We start from the raw sequence: 17,231 nt of genomic DNA on the forward strand, positions 1-17,231 counted from the left end.
GGTTAGGGTGATGGCTATATTATGGATGATTTTTTTTTCTCTTCTTGAAGTTTGCTTTTAACCCACTGCGTATTTCTTTTTATTTTATTTTATTTTTTTTAATTTTTTTTTTCAACGTTTATTTATTTTTTGGACAGAGAGAGACAGAGCATGAACGGGGGAGGGTCAGAGAGAGAGGGAGACACAGAATCGGAAGCAGGCTCCAGGCTCCGAGCCATCAGCCCAGAGCCTGACGCGGGGCTCGAACTCCCGGACCGCGAGATCGTGACCTGGCTGAAGTCGGACGCTTAACCGACTGCGCCACCCAGGTGCCCCGCGTATTTCTTTTTAAAAACAAGTCATAGGCACACGCCTGTGCGCGGATCCTACAGAAATCCTAAAGACAACGCAGATTTGCTTAATTGTTGCACAGCATTAATATCACATGGGAGACACACGTGATAGGTCCTAACGCAACTGTGTGGTTTGGGTGGCCTTTGAGACTTCGCAGGAACTGTGTGAATACAGAGGATCCACGGACAGGCAGCCTGGGCCACAGACTTGTGGATCCACGGGGTGTACTCTGAGTTGCTCTGGGTTGAATGGGAAGGTAGAGAAGATGTCTGTGTTTTGTTTTGTTTTGCTGTATATAGATATTTTTTTTAATTATTTATTTATTTTAAAAAGTTTGAATCCAAGTTAGTTAACATCTGGTGTAATAATGGTTTCAGGAAAAGAATTTAGTGATTCCTCACTCACATATAACACCCAGTGCTCATCCCAACAAGTGTCCTTCTCAATGCCCCTCGCCCTTTCAGTCTTTCCCCTCACCCAACACCCTTCCAGCAACCCTCAGTTTGTTCCGTGTATTTAAGAGTCTCTTATGGTTTGTCTCCCTCTCTGTTTTTATATTATTTTTGCTTCCCTTCCCATATGTTCATCTGTTTTGTATCTTAAATTCCACATATGAGTAAAGCCATGTGATATTTGTCTTTCTCTGACTGACTTATTTCACTTAGCATGATACACTCTAGCTCCATCCACGTTGTTGCAAATGGCAAGATTTCATTCTTTTTGATCGCCGAGTAATATTCCGCTGTAGATAGATAGATAGATAGATAGATACCACATCTTCTTTGTCCATTTATCAGTGTATGGACATTTGGGCTCTTTCCACACTTTGGCTATTGTCGATAGTGCTGCTATAAACATGGGGGTGCAAGTGCCCCTTTGAAATAGCGTACCTGTATCCCTTGGATAAATAGCTAGCAGTGCAGTTGTTGGGTCGTAGGGTAGCTCTATTTTCAATTTTTTGAGGAACCTCCATGCAGTTTCCAGCGTGGCTGCACCAGCTTGCATTCCCACCAGCAATGCCAGAGGATTCCTCGTTCTCCGCATCCTCGCCAGCATCTGTTGGTGCCTGAGTTGTTCATTTTAGCCACTCTGACAGGTGTGAGGTAGTATCTCGTAGTGGTTTTGATTTGTGTTTCCCTGATGATGGGTGATGTGGAGCATCTTTTCATGTGTCTGTTAGCCACGTGGATGTCTTCTTTGGAAAGTTGTCTAGTCATGTCTTTTGCCCATTTCTTCACTGGATTGTTTGTTTTTTGGGTGTTGAGTTTGATAAGTTGTTTACAGATTTTGGATACTAACCCTTTATCCGTTATGTCACTTGTAAACATAGAAGACATCTGCCATAGTCTAAAGGGGTCGTCTTCAGGAGAAGTCTTTGAAATCTTCTTTTACCCAAACACCCAAGATTTCTCACCTTGTTTTAAATTGCTTAACACCTGCAAGGCACTTTGGGAAACCGCTGGCAGTATTTTTAAAGCAGTGTTCACTGAACCCACAAAAATAGAACGGGAAGAGTCAAGAGCTTATGTCCCAAAGGGAAAAGAGAGGACAAGGCTGCAGGGTCCATGTCACCTTTGCTGCGGCCTCCCCTGCCATGGCTTTCTGCCATCCTGAGAGGGAGATGCTCTGAGTTGCACTCTTTGAGCCAGCACCTCCTCCTGCTCTGTAGTGGCCACCCCAGGCCCCCTCGTCACCTGTCCTAGTGCTATCAGCTGCCTGCGGGCCCCAACCTCACGTCAGCTGTAAGTGCAGGTCTCAATACAAATTAGCAGCCGTGCAGGCAAGCTGAGTGGCCAAATCTCTTCCCCTCCATCCGTGCGCCCCTCCCCCTCCCTCTTGTTTTCACTGGGCCTCTTCACAGGCGCCAGCTGCCTCACCGAGAGCAGCCTGTAGGCTGGGCTTCGCCAGTACCCACCCTTGGCAGTGGCTGTCAAGCCCGATGGCCGCATATAAGGCGTGTGCTGTCTGGTGGAGGCTCAGCGCCCAAGAGCTTGAGAATGGAGGGCAGCGTGGCAGGCCGGAGGTTAAAGGCATGGCTCTCCTTCCTTTTCCCCCTGGGCGCTCGGAGGAGGGCCGGCCTGGGCAAGTGTGGTGGTCCAGGGTGATGCCAGGCTTCTCTGAGGGCCCTCCTAGCAGAGGGGTCTGGGACTGAGGACAGGGCCTCATTCCAGAGGAGAAGCACCCACGAGTGGGCGGCCAGACAGCTTGCCTTGTATTGCCAGGGAGTAGGTGCATCCAGAGGGGCGGGGATGGGGGGAAGGAGCGAGGAGGAAGCAGAACTAGAACTTACGTGGATGTTCCATCTACCGTTTGGCCCCCAGTGGTCACCCCGGCAAGAGAACCCCGGTCCTGGCTGTGCTTGTGATGTTTTCTTCTGGGAGCCGACCGATCCTGTGACCTGGGCACCCACCTTCCCTGCAGGTGCTCATCTTAGGGCTCATGGCTCCTCTTTTCACCAGGTGCCTTTTACCAAATGTTTCCTCTTTTCGCATTTATTTTTCTCTATTCCTGGCGCCAAGGCCCGGCCCTGCCATCGGTGGCTATGGCATAAAGGGTTGCTCCGCTTTGGCAATTTCTGTGGCTCTGACTTTTCACCCCTGCACGGCAAGAGGTCGGTTTTTAGCTCAGAAATCACCAGCGGCCCAGCTGACAGGGGAAATCAGTTTTTGAATCTTGTCTCCCTGATATTGCCGATGGGGGGCACGGCCTATGGAAGAGCACCCACTCTTCCGTCATGCCCGCCCCCAGTTGGATGTTGCTCTCCTCCCCGAAAGTTCTCTCACCCCTGCCCACGGCCCTTGCACTCAAGCATCCGGCAGAGGAAGCGCGTGCTCTGGCCACCCCACCCTCTGCCACGGGGTTCCCAGCCAATGAAAACGTTGCTCCCTTGGTTGAAGGCCAACTTAATCCTGCAAACTCCCACTGCACTTGGGTTGTTTCACTGTGGACAAGTATGTTGGGAAAGGCCGCCAGGCCGCGGCGGCGTGCGTGTGCATGTGTTTTGGGGATGTGCACGTGTCTGTGTGTGTGTGCACGCGTGTACTCATGGGCGCATGTGTGTGAGTGCGCGCACACGCCTTCCTGCAGTTAGCCATGAGGAGGGTGGGGGACCCGGCGAGCTTGGCCAGAGCTCCGCTCAGACACAGGACCAGGGTCTTTCTGGGACTGCTTCCGGACGGGCCAAGTCCTTCAACAGCAGAAGCCAAAGGGCCAAACTGGTGAAAAGCCCTGATGTGCTACTGCCTCTCCGCAGACTGCCATGGGGACATTAAACCTTCAACAATCTGGGGCTCTGACGGCTGGTTCTTGGTTCTCTGCCTGGAAAAACAGTAGGCGAATAGTAAAACCTTAAATTCTAACATGTGTAAGTTATACATCTTATTTTCATTTTCAGCCCATGTTCCCCTCTGTAAGACATCAGGAAAAAATTACCGTCTGACTTCTAATATCTCAGTGGAGCATTTATCTCCCAGCTATGATAAGTGATCTTCAATATTTTTTTCCTTTCAGATTAAGAGACAAATTCATTTAATTGTCTTTTATTGGATGTGCTCTGGCCCCCCTGCCCTGCCTGGGCCCCCAACCCCCACCCCTGCGCCCTCCCTTCCCCCCACCCCCCAGCCCCGGGCCGTTACTCCCTTCCTCTGTGTTAGGGACTGCTCTCCCGGCCTCTGGAGGTGCCGCCACCGGCCGCGGGATGGGCGAGGCCCTATCTGGCACGACCTGGCTCCTTCAGTCCTCATGATGGTTGGTCCCTGCCCAAAGCAGAGTGAGGAGGGCAGCGGCCAGGCCCCTGGGAAGCCTGGAGTCGTTCTGCGGCCCAAGGTTGGGCAGCTGTAATCTGAACCTTATCTGAACTCCTTGGTCTGAAGGCCTGGTTTGGAGCTCTTGAGAGAACTGGCTGTCTCCCAGGTCCGATGCTTCCTGAGCTGTGCAACCACGGCTGCAGCCTCTCCAGGGCCTTCCAGTTGTCTCCTTTGGTCCTGCTGCTGCCGGAGGGGCTGAAGGGAAGCTAAGGCAGGGCAGGACAGCACTTCCCCCAGGCACGCTGGGAGGGTCCTTGATGCTGGGCTGGCGGGGTATGTGGAGCGTTCTGCTGGCCCGCTCCCGGGCATGGGTGGCCACAAGTGGAGCGTCCACTTAGATCTCCAGACGGCTGCTCATTGCTGAGCTGGCACCAGGGAACAGGCTCCCTGCACCCATGTTGCAACACACCAGGTGCTAACTGGGCTCCGTACATCCAGACGGAGTTGGATGACTTTTGCCTTTTGCACTTCCTTCTGGTTCTTCCGTGAGCGTGGCATCCAGGGCTGCAAAAGGCCACAAAGGCCACAGCCTTTCTATCAGGTTAAAGTTCTTGGATTCTATTCCTTCTTCATGAAGCAACCAGCCCGTGTGTGTGTGTGTGTGTGTGTGTGTGTGTGTGTCTGTGTGTTAAAGTAAGCTCTGTGGAATGCCTGCATGGCTTAGTCGGTTAAGCAACCAACTCTTTCAGCTCAGGTCATGATCTCATGGTTAATGGGATCAAGCCCCATGTGCTGTCAGCACAGAGCCTACTTTGGATTCTCTCTTTCCTTCTCTCTCTGCCCCCCCCCCCCCCGACTTGTGCTCTCTCTCTCTCTCTGTCTCTGTCTCTCAAAATAAATAAATTAATTTGAAAAAATAGGGGTGCTTGAGTGGCTCAGTTGGTTGAGCATCCAACTCTTGATTTTGGCTCAGGTCATGATCCCAGGGTCAGGGGATCAAGCCCCACGTCAGGCTCTGTTCCTGACAGAATGAAGCCTGCTTGGGATTCTCTCTCTCCCTTTCCCTATGCCCCTCTCTTTCTCGCACTCTTTCTCTCTCTGAAAATAAGCATTAAAAAAATGAAAAAATAAAGTAAGCTCTATGCTCAACGTGGGATTCAGACTCAGGACCCAGATATCAAGAGTCACATGCTCTACCAACTGAACCAGCCAGGCACGCCCGTATGGGTGTTTTGATGGAAAAGCTTAACACCAAAGACCTGAGTCCTGCTCAGGTCACACTAGCTGTGTGACTCTGGGCCAGTCACCTCACCTCTCAGTTCCCTTAACCATAAAGAGGAGATATGAACAATTGGATGGGTATTGGGAAGTTAAAATAGAACCGGGTACAAGAAATGCATCAAAATCATATATGTACAGTAGAAATACTTCACTCAGCAAACATTGATCACTCGTCTCCTATAGAAGGTACTACGTAAGATGTTGAGGTTTAAAGGAGGAAGTACTGTCAATCTCTCAGGAAACTCCCAATCCAGCGGGGGAAGAGGACCCACTAAGCTAACAATCACCCAGCGTGACCAGAGCTAGAACCATGGCAGAAACAGAGTGCCGGGGTGGGGGTGGGAGGCGGAGGCCTACCTGGGGGCCAAGGCCAGGGCAAGTGCTGTTGGAGCACAGGTTGCCTGGCAACAAGGCTAAAAATGTCAGCTGCCGTCAGATTGGGAGGGCTGTGATGCGGTCCTGAGAAGTCCAGACTCTAGTCTGAGGCCAGTAGGGAGCTGCCAAAAGTTTTTAAGTGCCGTAATTATAGGATTGGGCTGGGATTTGAAAACCCTGGTGGCGGCGTGGAGGATAGAAATAAGGCAGCAGCAGCATTGCACCAAGTGGGGCTGGGAAATGGCGCCATGATTGTCTGCCCACGCTGTGCTGATGGCAGCCGGAGTGATGACTTCCTCTGGGCTTTGTGTCCTCTCGCCTCAGGGAGTCTCCAGTGGACTGCAGTGTTAGCAAATGCAGCAAGCTAGTTGGTGGAAGCGAGTCCAACGCCATGAACTACAACAGCTACATGGACGAGAAGAACGGCCCCCCTCCTCCCAACATGACCACCAACGAGAGGAGGGTCATCGTCCCCGCAGGTACTTTGGGAACCAGGCTGCAGGCTGGCATCCATGCCCTCACTTTCCTGGGCTAGTAGTTGGAGGGCGGGCTTGTCCCAGTTGGGCATCTGAACCTTTACCTGATAACCTATTCGCTATGGAAGTGCTGACTTAGGAGGGCTACCTTCCTCACCTTCCTTCCCACTGTCCTTCAAGATAGTGTCCCAAGTGTCACCAGCACCCTGAAGGGCAGGTGCCGGGAGCCCACCCTCAAACAGGTCACGTCATAGACTCGACCTCAGGACATGGTACCACAGGATGAGGACTGCCAAGAGGGCAAAGGCAAGGCCGTCTGAAACCAGAAGGAGTCCCAGGAACTCCTGGACGGGCCCGCCCTTGCCTTTAAGGAGAAGAGTGGCCACAGAGGTCTGTCATGTCCATCAGGCAGTACTTCCTGGCATCTGCAAGCTTCCACCTTTCCAAAATTACAGCCAGCTCTCTTCGTTTCAAAATAGAAATAACTATATTTAACAAATGGAGCGCCTTAACGTGTGCAGCAAGTTATGTCATTATGTAAAAATAGCCTATTTTTCCTAGGTATTGGTGCTGTTTGGTTACAGAAAATAAAATCATTGTTCAAGCCTTCCGTCCATTGGCCGGATGCTCTGCCTCAGCTAGACCAGCTAGCTCAGCAGCCTGGTCAGAAAGGGAGTTTGAAAACTGCAGCGGGTAGAGTCGGTGCCAGGTAGAAGGAGCGAGAACGTCCAAATCTTAAGCAGAGTGAATTACAGGGCAGGGATTAAAACTAATCTTACCAAAATAACATGACCAAAAAGGCACAACCCCTTCCATTCGCAAAAGTGTAAGTGCCGTGGTGTCTGAGGGCAAAGGATTAGACATCTCTTTGAGGTAGTGCAAAGGAATTTGCTTGTTGGCCTAGAAGGCATGGTTTTGTAATGAGCCTCTCCTTCCTACGCCCTTTTGTATTTATTTTCCATGGGAAGCCGTGTCTCACCATCTTGTAGGACTATAGCCGCGTAGCATCCCTGCGCGCCGGGCCAAACTCAAGGTGGCAGAGGGTGGGAGGTGTGGGACCCAGGGAGGCAGGAGGAGCTGGGAAAATAGGAGTTTTTCTGTGCCCTGCAGGACCTGAAAACTATTCATAAAGGATTTTTTTGAGTTTCCCTTTTCCACAAGCACGCGGCTTCACACAGGAGGAGGGAGAGTAGTTCCTATTTTCTGAGCACTTTCCAGATGCCGGGCGCATTTAACTGCTTTCTCTACTTACACTACTTATATCATTTAACGTTTGATCCCCTCCCTCTCTCCCTCCCTCAGACACCAGGAATGTTTAGCTCAGGTGCATTTGTAAGGTCCAAGAAAACCGTGTTCCTCCCTTCTCATCAAAGGAAGCAGACAATGAAGGAACGATAATGCAGACAGGGTGGGGACCTCGCTGCTCTCCCCTAAGCAAAGACAAGCTTCGCCGGGCCTTTGCACATCTGGCACCGGACTGCCCTGTTTTGCCAAACAGTGGCCAGCATGGGAAGGCACTCTTGGGCACTGAAGAGTCAGGGCATCAGAGATTGTCTCTGAACCAAATATGGATGCCATCTCGTTTTCGTAGTCACTTTTGGGAGGAGAGAGAGGGCAAACAGACAGGCTGCTTGGTTGACCCTTTCACCCTGAGTTGGTGTTGAAATACTTCCAAAAGGAATATCAAAAGGTCAGCCTTCAGTGGACCAAGGTAATAATAATGATAGCAGTAATGGTGAAAATAGCGTGAATTCTTATCAAAGGGTTTTCAAAGCCTTTCTTGCAATGAATTCGCTGGCTATGGATTTACTTCATTACTTTCCCTCTGGTGAGATCTTTCAACATTATCATCAGACATTCTGGCTTCCTCCAGGCCAGCCGCCTGGACATGAGGGAAAGTTTCATTTGGGCAAGTCCACAAATCAAGGCAATAAAACATTTGTGAAACAACTGATTGAATTTATGGTGGAGATTTTGAGACAAGTATAAACGAGGGCTCTGGTTAATCACCAGTTTCAGGTTCAGATGGGAAGAAACTAGGACTAAATCATCCAGGAAATACATTTGGAAGAGTTTAGCGTGATCCAGAGTGGAAGCTTTAGAATTCATTGTGCTGTAAAGGGAGAGAAATAATATTGTGATAGAGCCCAAAGCAAGAGAGGAAATATTAAAATAAATTAAATACATGGTGTAAGATCGAATTTGAGGCCTCGAACACTAAAAGTGAGGAGTCAGGATGAAGCAAAGGAGATCAGATGAAATAAAAATGCTGCGTAATCCATTGCCCACCTGTGCCGTTTTCCTTTAGAATTCCAAAATGGTACAAAATATTTCCATTTCCCAGTGGCCCATGCCTAGTTGTTTCTGGAGAGTAAAAGAGGTCAACAAACCAAGACATTGTTGAGAGAGAGAGAGAGAGAGAGAGAGGGAGGGAGGGAGAGAGATGCATATAGACTTGTACAATGAAGCGTTAGGAGGAGCTCTGTTATTTGGCAGAACAGTCACAGGTGGGAAGGCAAGAGGAGGGGCTTTGGGTCAGGGGGACCCACCCCCTCCACCAAGTGAAGTCCTGGGAAGGCTCAAGTTTGAGCTGGGAACTTAACCTTTCCAAACTCCTCTTGCAATCTGTAAAATGAAGACAAAAGCCATTTTGCTGGATTTTCTAGATGCGTGAGCCACGGGCCGTGTGAGGCAGCTGGCACACGGTAGGCCCCCCAGATCCAGGCCAGTTACCGGGTACTGGTTGTGGCGCGGCAGTCTGTGACCTGAACTCCAAAGTCTCTTCTCTCCTCTTTTGCCATCTCTTGTACCTCCAGCGCCAGGACAGCAACCACTCCCGCCTGTGGGCCGAGGCTGGGCCCTTCGCAGAGCAGACTCAGTCCCTGCCACCTAGATACTCACATGTAAAAACCAAGGAGAAAGGGAGAACCCACGGCAAACAAGGGTGATCAGCAGAAGCTCTGCGTAAAAGTGCTGGGGAATTCGTGTTCGGTGAGAGGGAGGCCACAGAACTTCACTCCCTTCCCCACGGCCACTCCTAATCCTCCAAACCTGGTTCCCATATTTGCCCAGAACCTTTACAGACTCTGAATGAGAGGGTGAAGGGCTGAGAAGGTGCACAGATATCCTTTCCTGGGAAATATGCTAAGGAAGCAGGCCCAGTAGAAGCTGGGGGCTGACGGCTTGCCTACAAGGCCAAGCCTCCTCCCCTCGTCCAGGCAGCCTTCCGTATTTCTCCAAGTTCACACTATTCCCCTCCAGCCATGATTCCTTCAACTACCACCATGAAATTTGTTGCTTAATTATGTGGTTTCCCGCCTAAATGTTTCACATGGGCAGGTATCTCATGTGGCCAAGAGCCATGCAGTTTTCTTCTGTGATGGGCATTTTTTTCTGATGGGCATATTTAAGGTGTCTATTGGATTTGTTGATAATCAGTTGCCAAGGAAAGAGATGGCTTCCAGTCTGTGATAAGATACAAGTGCTCTACCTGCTGTGGAATTTGCTGGAACTCATCGCCAGCCCTCAGAGCATACCCACACCCATCATCCACACACCTAGCCAGAAAGGAGCTGTGAGGCCCCTGGGTGGAGAGGACCGCCATCATCACATTATTTTTGTTCACTCAAAGGCTGAAGGGCTGAAAGGTTTTCTCTCTCCAGTGCGTTTCCCTCATCTCTGGGGATTTAAATATCATAAAAAATGTTTGGGGGATGATCTGGTAGAAATTTCAACCCAGCTGTCTCCACAAGGAGAAAACCCAGGTTGGATTTATGTTAAAGGCTCACAGCGCTGGGTTTTCCAACTGTACAGATGGAATTGCAGTAAAAGTGTACACATATGTGTTCCCTTCTGTAGCCATCGGAGAGATCGGTGTTCTTCCCGTGCAATCGTTAATGTTCTTAAGATACAGATGGTTTCCCTTTCCAGAGGACTTTGGTCCCTGGGTCCGTGGAACTGTGTTTACTTTCATTTGGATGCCACCATTTCTCCAGCAAAGGTTTTAATGGCCCTCCAAATACTTTAAAGGGAATGTTCTGTCACGATGCCTAGGGAGACATCTAAGAACCTCCCCGGAGTGCTAAGTGGTTCAGGCAGTGCCAGATGTGGAGGAGCCAGATGGGAGTTCTAGGAGGACCATCTGGGAGGGAACCCACTTTCCCACTGAGGGAGAGAGTGGGGGAGGGAGAAGGGGGGAATGGGGGAAGGAGGAGGACAAAGAGAAGGAGGGATGGGGAGACAGAGGGTATACGCAGGCTTCATGAAGGCAGGGGAGTCCTGGCTGGCCCTGCCCTTGCTAATGAGCCCTCTCCTTTGCAGACCCCACGCTGTGGACTCAGGAACACGTGCGGCAGTGGCTGGAGTGGGCGATAAAGGAGTATGGCTTGATGGAGATCGACACATCCTTTTTCCAGAACATGGATGGCAAGGAACTGTGTAAAATGAACAAGGAGGACTTCCTCCGAGCCACCTCCCTCTACAACACGGAAGTGCTGTTGTCACACCTCAGTTACCTCAGGGAAAGTAAGTGTCCTGTCTGTTTCTGGGCAGCGGAGCCCCTCGGAGGGTGTGGCCGAGTCCCCAGGGCTGGGAGAAGACTCTGAACGGCCCTGTCAAAATGAAGACTGATTTCCCATGGAGCTAATCCAGGAAAAGGAAACTGGTTCCCCCCACAGTCAGTTTATGTTGGGCAGATGCTACCGGAGCCTCACACGTCAAGGCCTGTGAAGTTGCCAAGGTCTCATGGGCTCCTACAGACCCTGAAAGGGGGCTGACCCAGTCCCATAGTGTCAAGGGAAGCGGAATAAGAACTGGAGAAAAAAGCAGGGAGCTGTGACCCGGTGGGGCCTGCCAGAGTGTAGTTGCCAGGAGAACCCCTTTCCAGAAACTACTTTGCCCTGGAATTATAAATAGATGGACACCCTGGCTGGTATTTTCGTGTGCAGTGATTCAAAGTTCCTCCGGTAGACTCTAGATTCATGGGTTTAGGATTTAAGGTGTTGAAAATGTACACATTAGCTTCCTCTTCTCTTTGGTGTCATTCTGGCCCACCTGAACCCCACCTTTGCGGGCTGCTCACTACTCACCCTTCCTAGCCAAACGGGAGCAGCCGACCTTCCATGTGCGTGAGGGTCTCTTGGACATGTTCTTCTGGCACAGCAAGAAGGAAAAAAGAGCTTTGGAAAAGGCGATTTTATGAAAGAAACTGTAGTCGTTCAAAAGATTTATCTGATATCAGAGTTCTCAGGCACCAAGATCCCATCATTTCCATGTGCATTTCATTTACTATTCAATATGCACAGAGATAGGAACAATTCTTTCAGGCATGCTAATAGCCTCAGCCCTAACACTTCACTGGAAATCCAAGCGTGGTGGTAGGTGTATCAGTGACCCCAAGTACTGAAGGATTTGTCTGTGGCCAGAAAAGGTGGCACAGAGATCAGGGAGGTGATGCTGCAGGAAGACTGATGGGGGTTCTTTCTATGAGGGAGTTTTTTAATAGTCAGCCCTGAGCAGGGATAGACAGGCAACCTTGGGATTCAGTGTTTGCCATCAATAGCCAGAGCTGCCTGGGGGCGCCTGGGTGGCTCAGTCGGTTGAGCGTCCGACTGCGGCTCAGGTCATGATCTCACGGTCTGTGAGTTTGAGCCCCGCATCGGGGTCTGTGCTGATGGCTCAGAGCCTGGAGCCTGCTTCCCATTCTGTTTCTCCCTTTCTCTCTGCCCCTTCCCTGCTCATGCTCTGTCTCTCTCTGACTCAAAAATAAATAAAAAACATTAAGAAAAAAAAAAAAATAGCCAGAGCTGCCGGGAATCTTGTAGGAGTTAAGCTTTGGAATGAAGGAACTTGATTTTAAAGCCCCTTCCAAGCTGAGGTCTTTGGACAGTGCCTGCGGGCTGCGTTTCCTGGTCTCCTGGGCTCTGGGTTGGTTGGTTATTTCTTCGTTGTCTCCCCATCATTCAGTGCAGCTTCAGCTCACCATCTCTGTAATCTTCTGTCTCATTCTACAGCAGCATGCTACATGGGGTGGAAGCAACACACACTGGCTATAAAATTAAAAAAATTTTTAAATGCCTTTGGAAGTTTCCACTGGTGCCTCCGGGCACTCTGGTCACCTCTCCGAGGCGTCTGGTAACCAGCAAGAGAGTGTGGATGATGCAGTGTATGTTAACACCAGAGCAGTTACCTCATGTCTGAGTCTTGCTGCAACGTGAGGTCAGCCCAAGAAACAACAAGCTCAAAAAAAGGGGGCGATTCTCTACCCAGTTTTCCTGAGCTTTGGAGAATTAGCATTTTCTAATGATCTGTATTTCTCAGCCTTTAAATGTTTATGGAATTTTTTTAAAAAAAAAGTTTCTTTGCACAGAGCCCCGCAGCAATGCTAGCCAGGCAGGCAAGAGGTTGGAAGTGAGCAAAGTAAGTTGGGCACAAGAAGTGTGGATCAGCAAAGCAAGGACGCTGTTGGAGCCTACCTTTCTGCTTCTTTGGGCATCATATGGTGGAGGGCCAGGAATCATTGGCCCCTGTACTTTCTTTGTGGGAGAAGAGAGAGACAGCAGCAACATGGACAGTACGTCCGATCACTTTAAGGGACCAATAATTTGGGGTTCCGTGGCAGATGCCTTTGTTGGGGAAATGTTCAAGTGCATTCTGACTTGACGTGGGGAACTCCCCTTCATGCCATGTGAAACCATTCAGGCCTGCTTTCTGGCAGGTCCATAAACAACCAAAGTCCCCATTAGGGTTTCCTGCCACCAAAGAACCCAAGCCACAGACCCTGAAGCAAGACCAACACCTGCCCCAACGGCTCAGGCATTGGCTAAGGTCGCCCCTGGTAACCACGATAGAGGAGCACAGACACTAAGGGGCAAAGGAGTGAGCGGGTTGTGAGGTATGAGGGCCGGAGCGTTGGTCTTTTGGGGGCCACAAGTACGAGGGCAAGAAAAAGCATGCCTCGCTGCTTCTTTCCTTCTTTCGTTTCAAGAATATTTGTAGACGTTGAGGAAGATAGGCCCCATAACTACATATGTAGATATGCCCCCAAAGCAATAAAAATATGAAGTTTCCAGAAAGTTGTTTATGAGCGGAGGAAATTTCCAGGGTGGAGAGGAGATGGAACAAGGTGCCTATTTGATACGATGCTGAGCGCAACAGCTAGATATGAAGTGCTCGGTGCCATGATAGAAAAACCATGTCTGCCTGCAGAAGCGAAAATTAAAATGCTGTGTGAAGGCTCGAAAAAAGAAAATAAAACCTGCCAGAGCATAGTATGGTAATAGTCCAAGGGCCTTTTGAGGAACCTAAGCGTAAAATGATGCACCATCATGGGAAAAAAAATTTGATTCATGCTTCTCTTCAACTGGTGTCTCCCTTCGGATTCTGGCCTCGGGACGCTCTGTGTTGGGCGGTGTCTGGCCAGCTAAGACCCCTGCGGGAGGTATGTGCCTGGTGACTGTCTGCACGCAGGATTGCAGGGAACCCTCCCCGCGCCGACCAACATGCCTTCAAACACTTTATTGTTTTTCCAGACTTACTTCCAGCGGATGTTTTGTGCTCAGGCAGGGAGGCCGGTATTTTGGGGACAGAGGTTGGGGCAGCTGAGTGGAGGCAGGGGAGAGGGGTGCTAATTCCTGGTGCTTTGTCCTCTGTCCTGTTGTTGAGGAGGGGGCCGGGGCTCAAACATCCCCCACTCTGGCAAGAGGTGGGGCGCAAGTAGCTGAGCTCCTGGACACAGAAGACACCACATTCGTTGGATCCCTCCAACGTATCTGATCTTTCTGCACTTGCACAGAAAACAAGGAAACCGTGTGGGGTAAGAAGCTCTAGCACCAAATTCACACTTTCACAAAAGGTGCTGGAGCATTTGCTCTGGTTGTCTGGGAGGGGAGCTATACCTTTAAATGTCAGACACCACACTTCAATGTTAAAATGTATTTTCCCGGGGTGGAGAAGAAACAGTGGTGTCCTGAGTGCCTCTATGCCCCGTCTGGTGGCCTGGCATGCCCGGATTCATCTGGCCTGCTTGGAAGTGCTTGGTCTCCGTACTTCAGCTTTTTAGCCGTCCCAGACAGAGTGGCTGTCCCCTATACCCGTGCTCTGTAACATCACCCGCACTGGACGTGGGAGGGGGCCGGTGGGGGCAGGGGACTGGGACGGATGCCCACAGTACTTGGGACGATTCTGGAGTCCCCCGGGGACACCGGGGCTCAGGTGTGCATCTCCCCAGGTGTCGTTCACTGTACAGGGACAGGATGCCCCCTTGTGGACACCACGTGGACAATTGTTTATCACCCCCATTTTAAAGCCAAAGCAACCGAGGTCTGGAGGGCTTCAGAAATTGGTTCAAAGGCGGACGCCAGTGGAAGGCAGCCTGGGAGCTAAGCCCCAGGCCTCCTAAGTCTTAGTCGGCCATCGGCCCGCAGCTTCATGCTCTGATGTGAGATGGCCCGAGAGAGAGAGACAGGGAGCTAACCTCCCTTCTCTACCTTAGAATTAGCCTCGTGCCCCTGATGCTTCCATGTTGCCGGCCAGGCCACTTTCCCCACAGCATTTTCTGTTTTCATTTGCACCAAGAGATAAATGCTTTCCGAAACTTCCCTGTGGCCTCCTGGAATGAGGCAGATTAAAGCCAAACCTATCACCACGCTAACCCTGTCCTTCTTTCTTCCCGGTGCCGCCCCACAGCCTGGACCCGCCAGGCGGCCCCACCAGTATCTCTGTCGGGCACACCCCGTTGGCAGAGGCCGTATTTACAGGCCAAGGGCTGCGGGAAATGAGATTGGGCCGTCACAAGGCGCGGTGGGGACGGACCTCAGAGGAAGTGAGAGCCCTCTCGGCTGGCAGTTCAGACTCAGGGCCACTGGGGGGAGTTTGGGCTTTCTGGGAGCCCAGAAGGTTCTGGGCTTGGGGTGGCCAGAGGTCAAAGAAGGAAAAGGAGTCCTTTGTCATTTTACGAAAAGTGGGAGATCTGTATGTGTTTCGGAGCCTGACCTGTGAGAAAGTGCCGAGAGACCGTGTTTTGAAATCGCGGTGGCGCAAGAGAATGATATATCGTGCAGCAGGGAGGCTGCAGAAAAGGTATCTATCTTGAGTCCGATTTTTAATTTAAACTTAATGGAAAACACATTTTGCGTTCCGCGGCCTTCCCACCGGCAGCCTCAGATGGTTGGGCAAAGGTGATGGGTCCGGGCAATTAAGCTGGTGAAGCATTATCCCTTCCAGGCCGGGATCTGACCAGTAAAAGAGAACAGGATTCGGGCAGAACAAAAGACCAGATTGCCCTGGACTCAGTCGTCCAGCCAGGCCTGTTGTTGAGAACATGGAGCCGTATGTCTCCGCTCCCTCCTCCCGCCCCACCCCTACACTTCAGCCAGAGCCATTGATGCAGCCCAGAGAAAGGGAAACCCACATTCAATAGGCAGGAGACAAAGGCTTTGGCACCGGAAGGACGACGGTTGTCTCCCCGGCTCCAGGTGTCCCCGATGAAGAGCAAGTTACGTTGGGGGAACGTAGAACCAAAGAAAGACCCATTGTTGGGCCTCTACCTCACACCTGCAAAGCTTCACTCTGCTCATTTCCATCTTTTTGCAGATCCCTAATATGATATCCAGTGACGGATGGACTCAAAAAGGGGAAATTATTTTTCCCTTATGCTTTCACTTTGGGAAGGCCCGTCCATTCTCGGCAGCAGTCACTTCATGCTTTCCGGGACCCCGGATTAGCAGATACACTTATATGCCTGTGTCCGTACATTAAGTGAATCAACAAACGTTCTAACTGAAGGGTGCAGAGTCGAGTAAAAATCATAAATGCACAACTCAAGGAACTGGCACAAAGGGAATCCCCTCGCTTGGTTGTTGTTGTTGTTGTTGTTGTTGTTTATTTATTTATTTTGAGAGCAATAGAGATAGCACCAGTGGGGTGGAGGCAGAGAGAGGGAGAGAGCGAGAGAATCCCAAGCAGGCTCCACACTGTCAGTGCAGAGCCTGATGCGGGGCTCGAACTCACGAACCGTGAGATCATGACCTGAGCCGAAACCAAGAACCGGAAGCTTAACCAGCTGAACCACCCGGACACCCCTCCACTCACTTGTATAATCACCCCTCAGGTCAAGGAGTAGACCAGAAGCCCCCTTGCGCCCTCTCTCTGTCCCCCACTCCTCCCTAGCAAGGTAACCACTGTCTTGATTCCCGACGCCATAGGTGAGTTTTATCTGTTTCTTAGATTTAGCCTGAAGGCTGCAGGGTCTGCTGGACTGAGAACAGGTTTTGCAGATAAACCAGAATGGGAATCCCGGCTTCCTGGGCTTTGTGGCTGTGTGACCCTGAGAAAATGACTTCTCCCAGTGCTGATCCATAAAAGGAGAAGAACGTGACACTGGCTTTGCCTGGCTCATGTTAGAGATAAAAGGAGAGAATAAATATAAAGTGTCCGCTGCATACTGCTTTCAGGAGAGTTGCCTTCCCTCCTCCTATCACAGCCTGTTTACTCCAACAGGACGACAGGACGGTGTCAGGAAAGATTAGGAGCTCACCTTAGCTCTACACAGATGGAGCCTCAAAGCAGGAGAAAAAAAATCCAAAGCAACAGAGCGAGAGACGAGGCTCCAGGAAGGACCTTCTGGTATCAGAACAAATTCCCATAAGGAAAGGGTGTGCCGTGCCACCCCCTGTAGCCTGAAGAACTTGTCAAGTAAAAATCGGAGAAGAGAAAGGATGTCAGTCCCTTGGGAGGGAGGCCAGATGCCCCCCAACCAGCCCCTCCTTCCAGGACTGAAACTTGAACCAGGAACGGTCTTCAGGGCAAAATCCTTTTCCTAGGTTACCATGAAATATGTATTTCATGCAAGCTTTGCAGAGGTCAAACGACCCTTTCTCTTGGCTTTCTGGGAGTTTCCTGTGGAATTCATATGTGCCCAAAGAAGAACTTTCACCAAGGGGAAAATTTAATAAATGTGGTTTATCTAAGCTTCGTGCTCTCAGCTAAATCTGCACTAATGACTCAGGCAGTTTGCTCCTCT

At 50.6% G+C, this 17,231-nt stretch overlaps 1 protein-coding gene across 2 annotated transcripts in view; it reads left to right on the forward strand.

Moving 5' to 3' along the window:
• FLI1 (Fli-1 proto-oncogene, ETS transcription factor) overlaps positions 1 to 17,231 on the forward strand; it is a 120,887-nt gene that overhangs the window by 70,131 nt on the left and 33,525 nt on the right. For both annotated transcript variants that reach the window (XM_047877286.1, XM_047877285.1), the window contains 2 exons: positions 6,060 to 6,214; positions 10,532 to 10,735. In XM_047877286.1, coding sequence (XP_047733242.1) covers positions 6,060 to 6,214; positions 10,532 to 10,735 — 359 coding nt within the window. The remainder of the gene's footprint in view (positions 1 to 6,059; positions 6,215 to 10,531; positions 10,736 to 17,231) is intronic.

The sequence above is a fragment of the Prionailurus viverrinus genome, chromosome D1 (assembly GCF_022837055.1).
Source record: "Prionailurus viverrinus isolate Anna chromosome D1, UM_Priviv_1.0, whole genome shotgun sequence".
Taxonomy (NCBI): domain Eukaryota; kingdom Metazoa; phylum Chordata; class Mammalia; order Carnivora; family Felidae; genus Prionailurus; species Prionailurus viverrinus.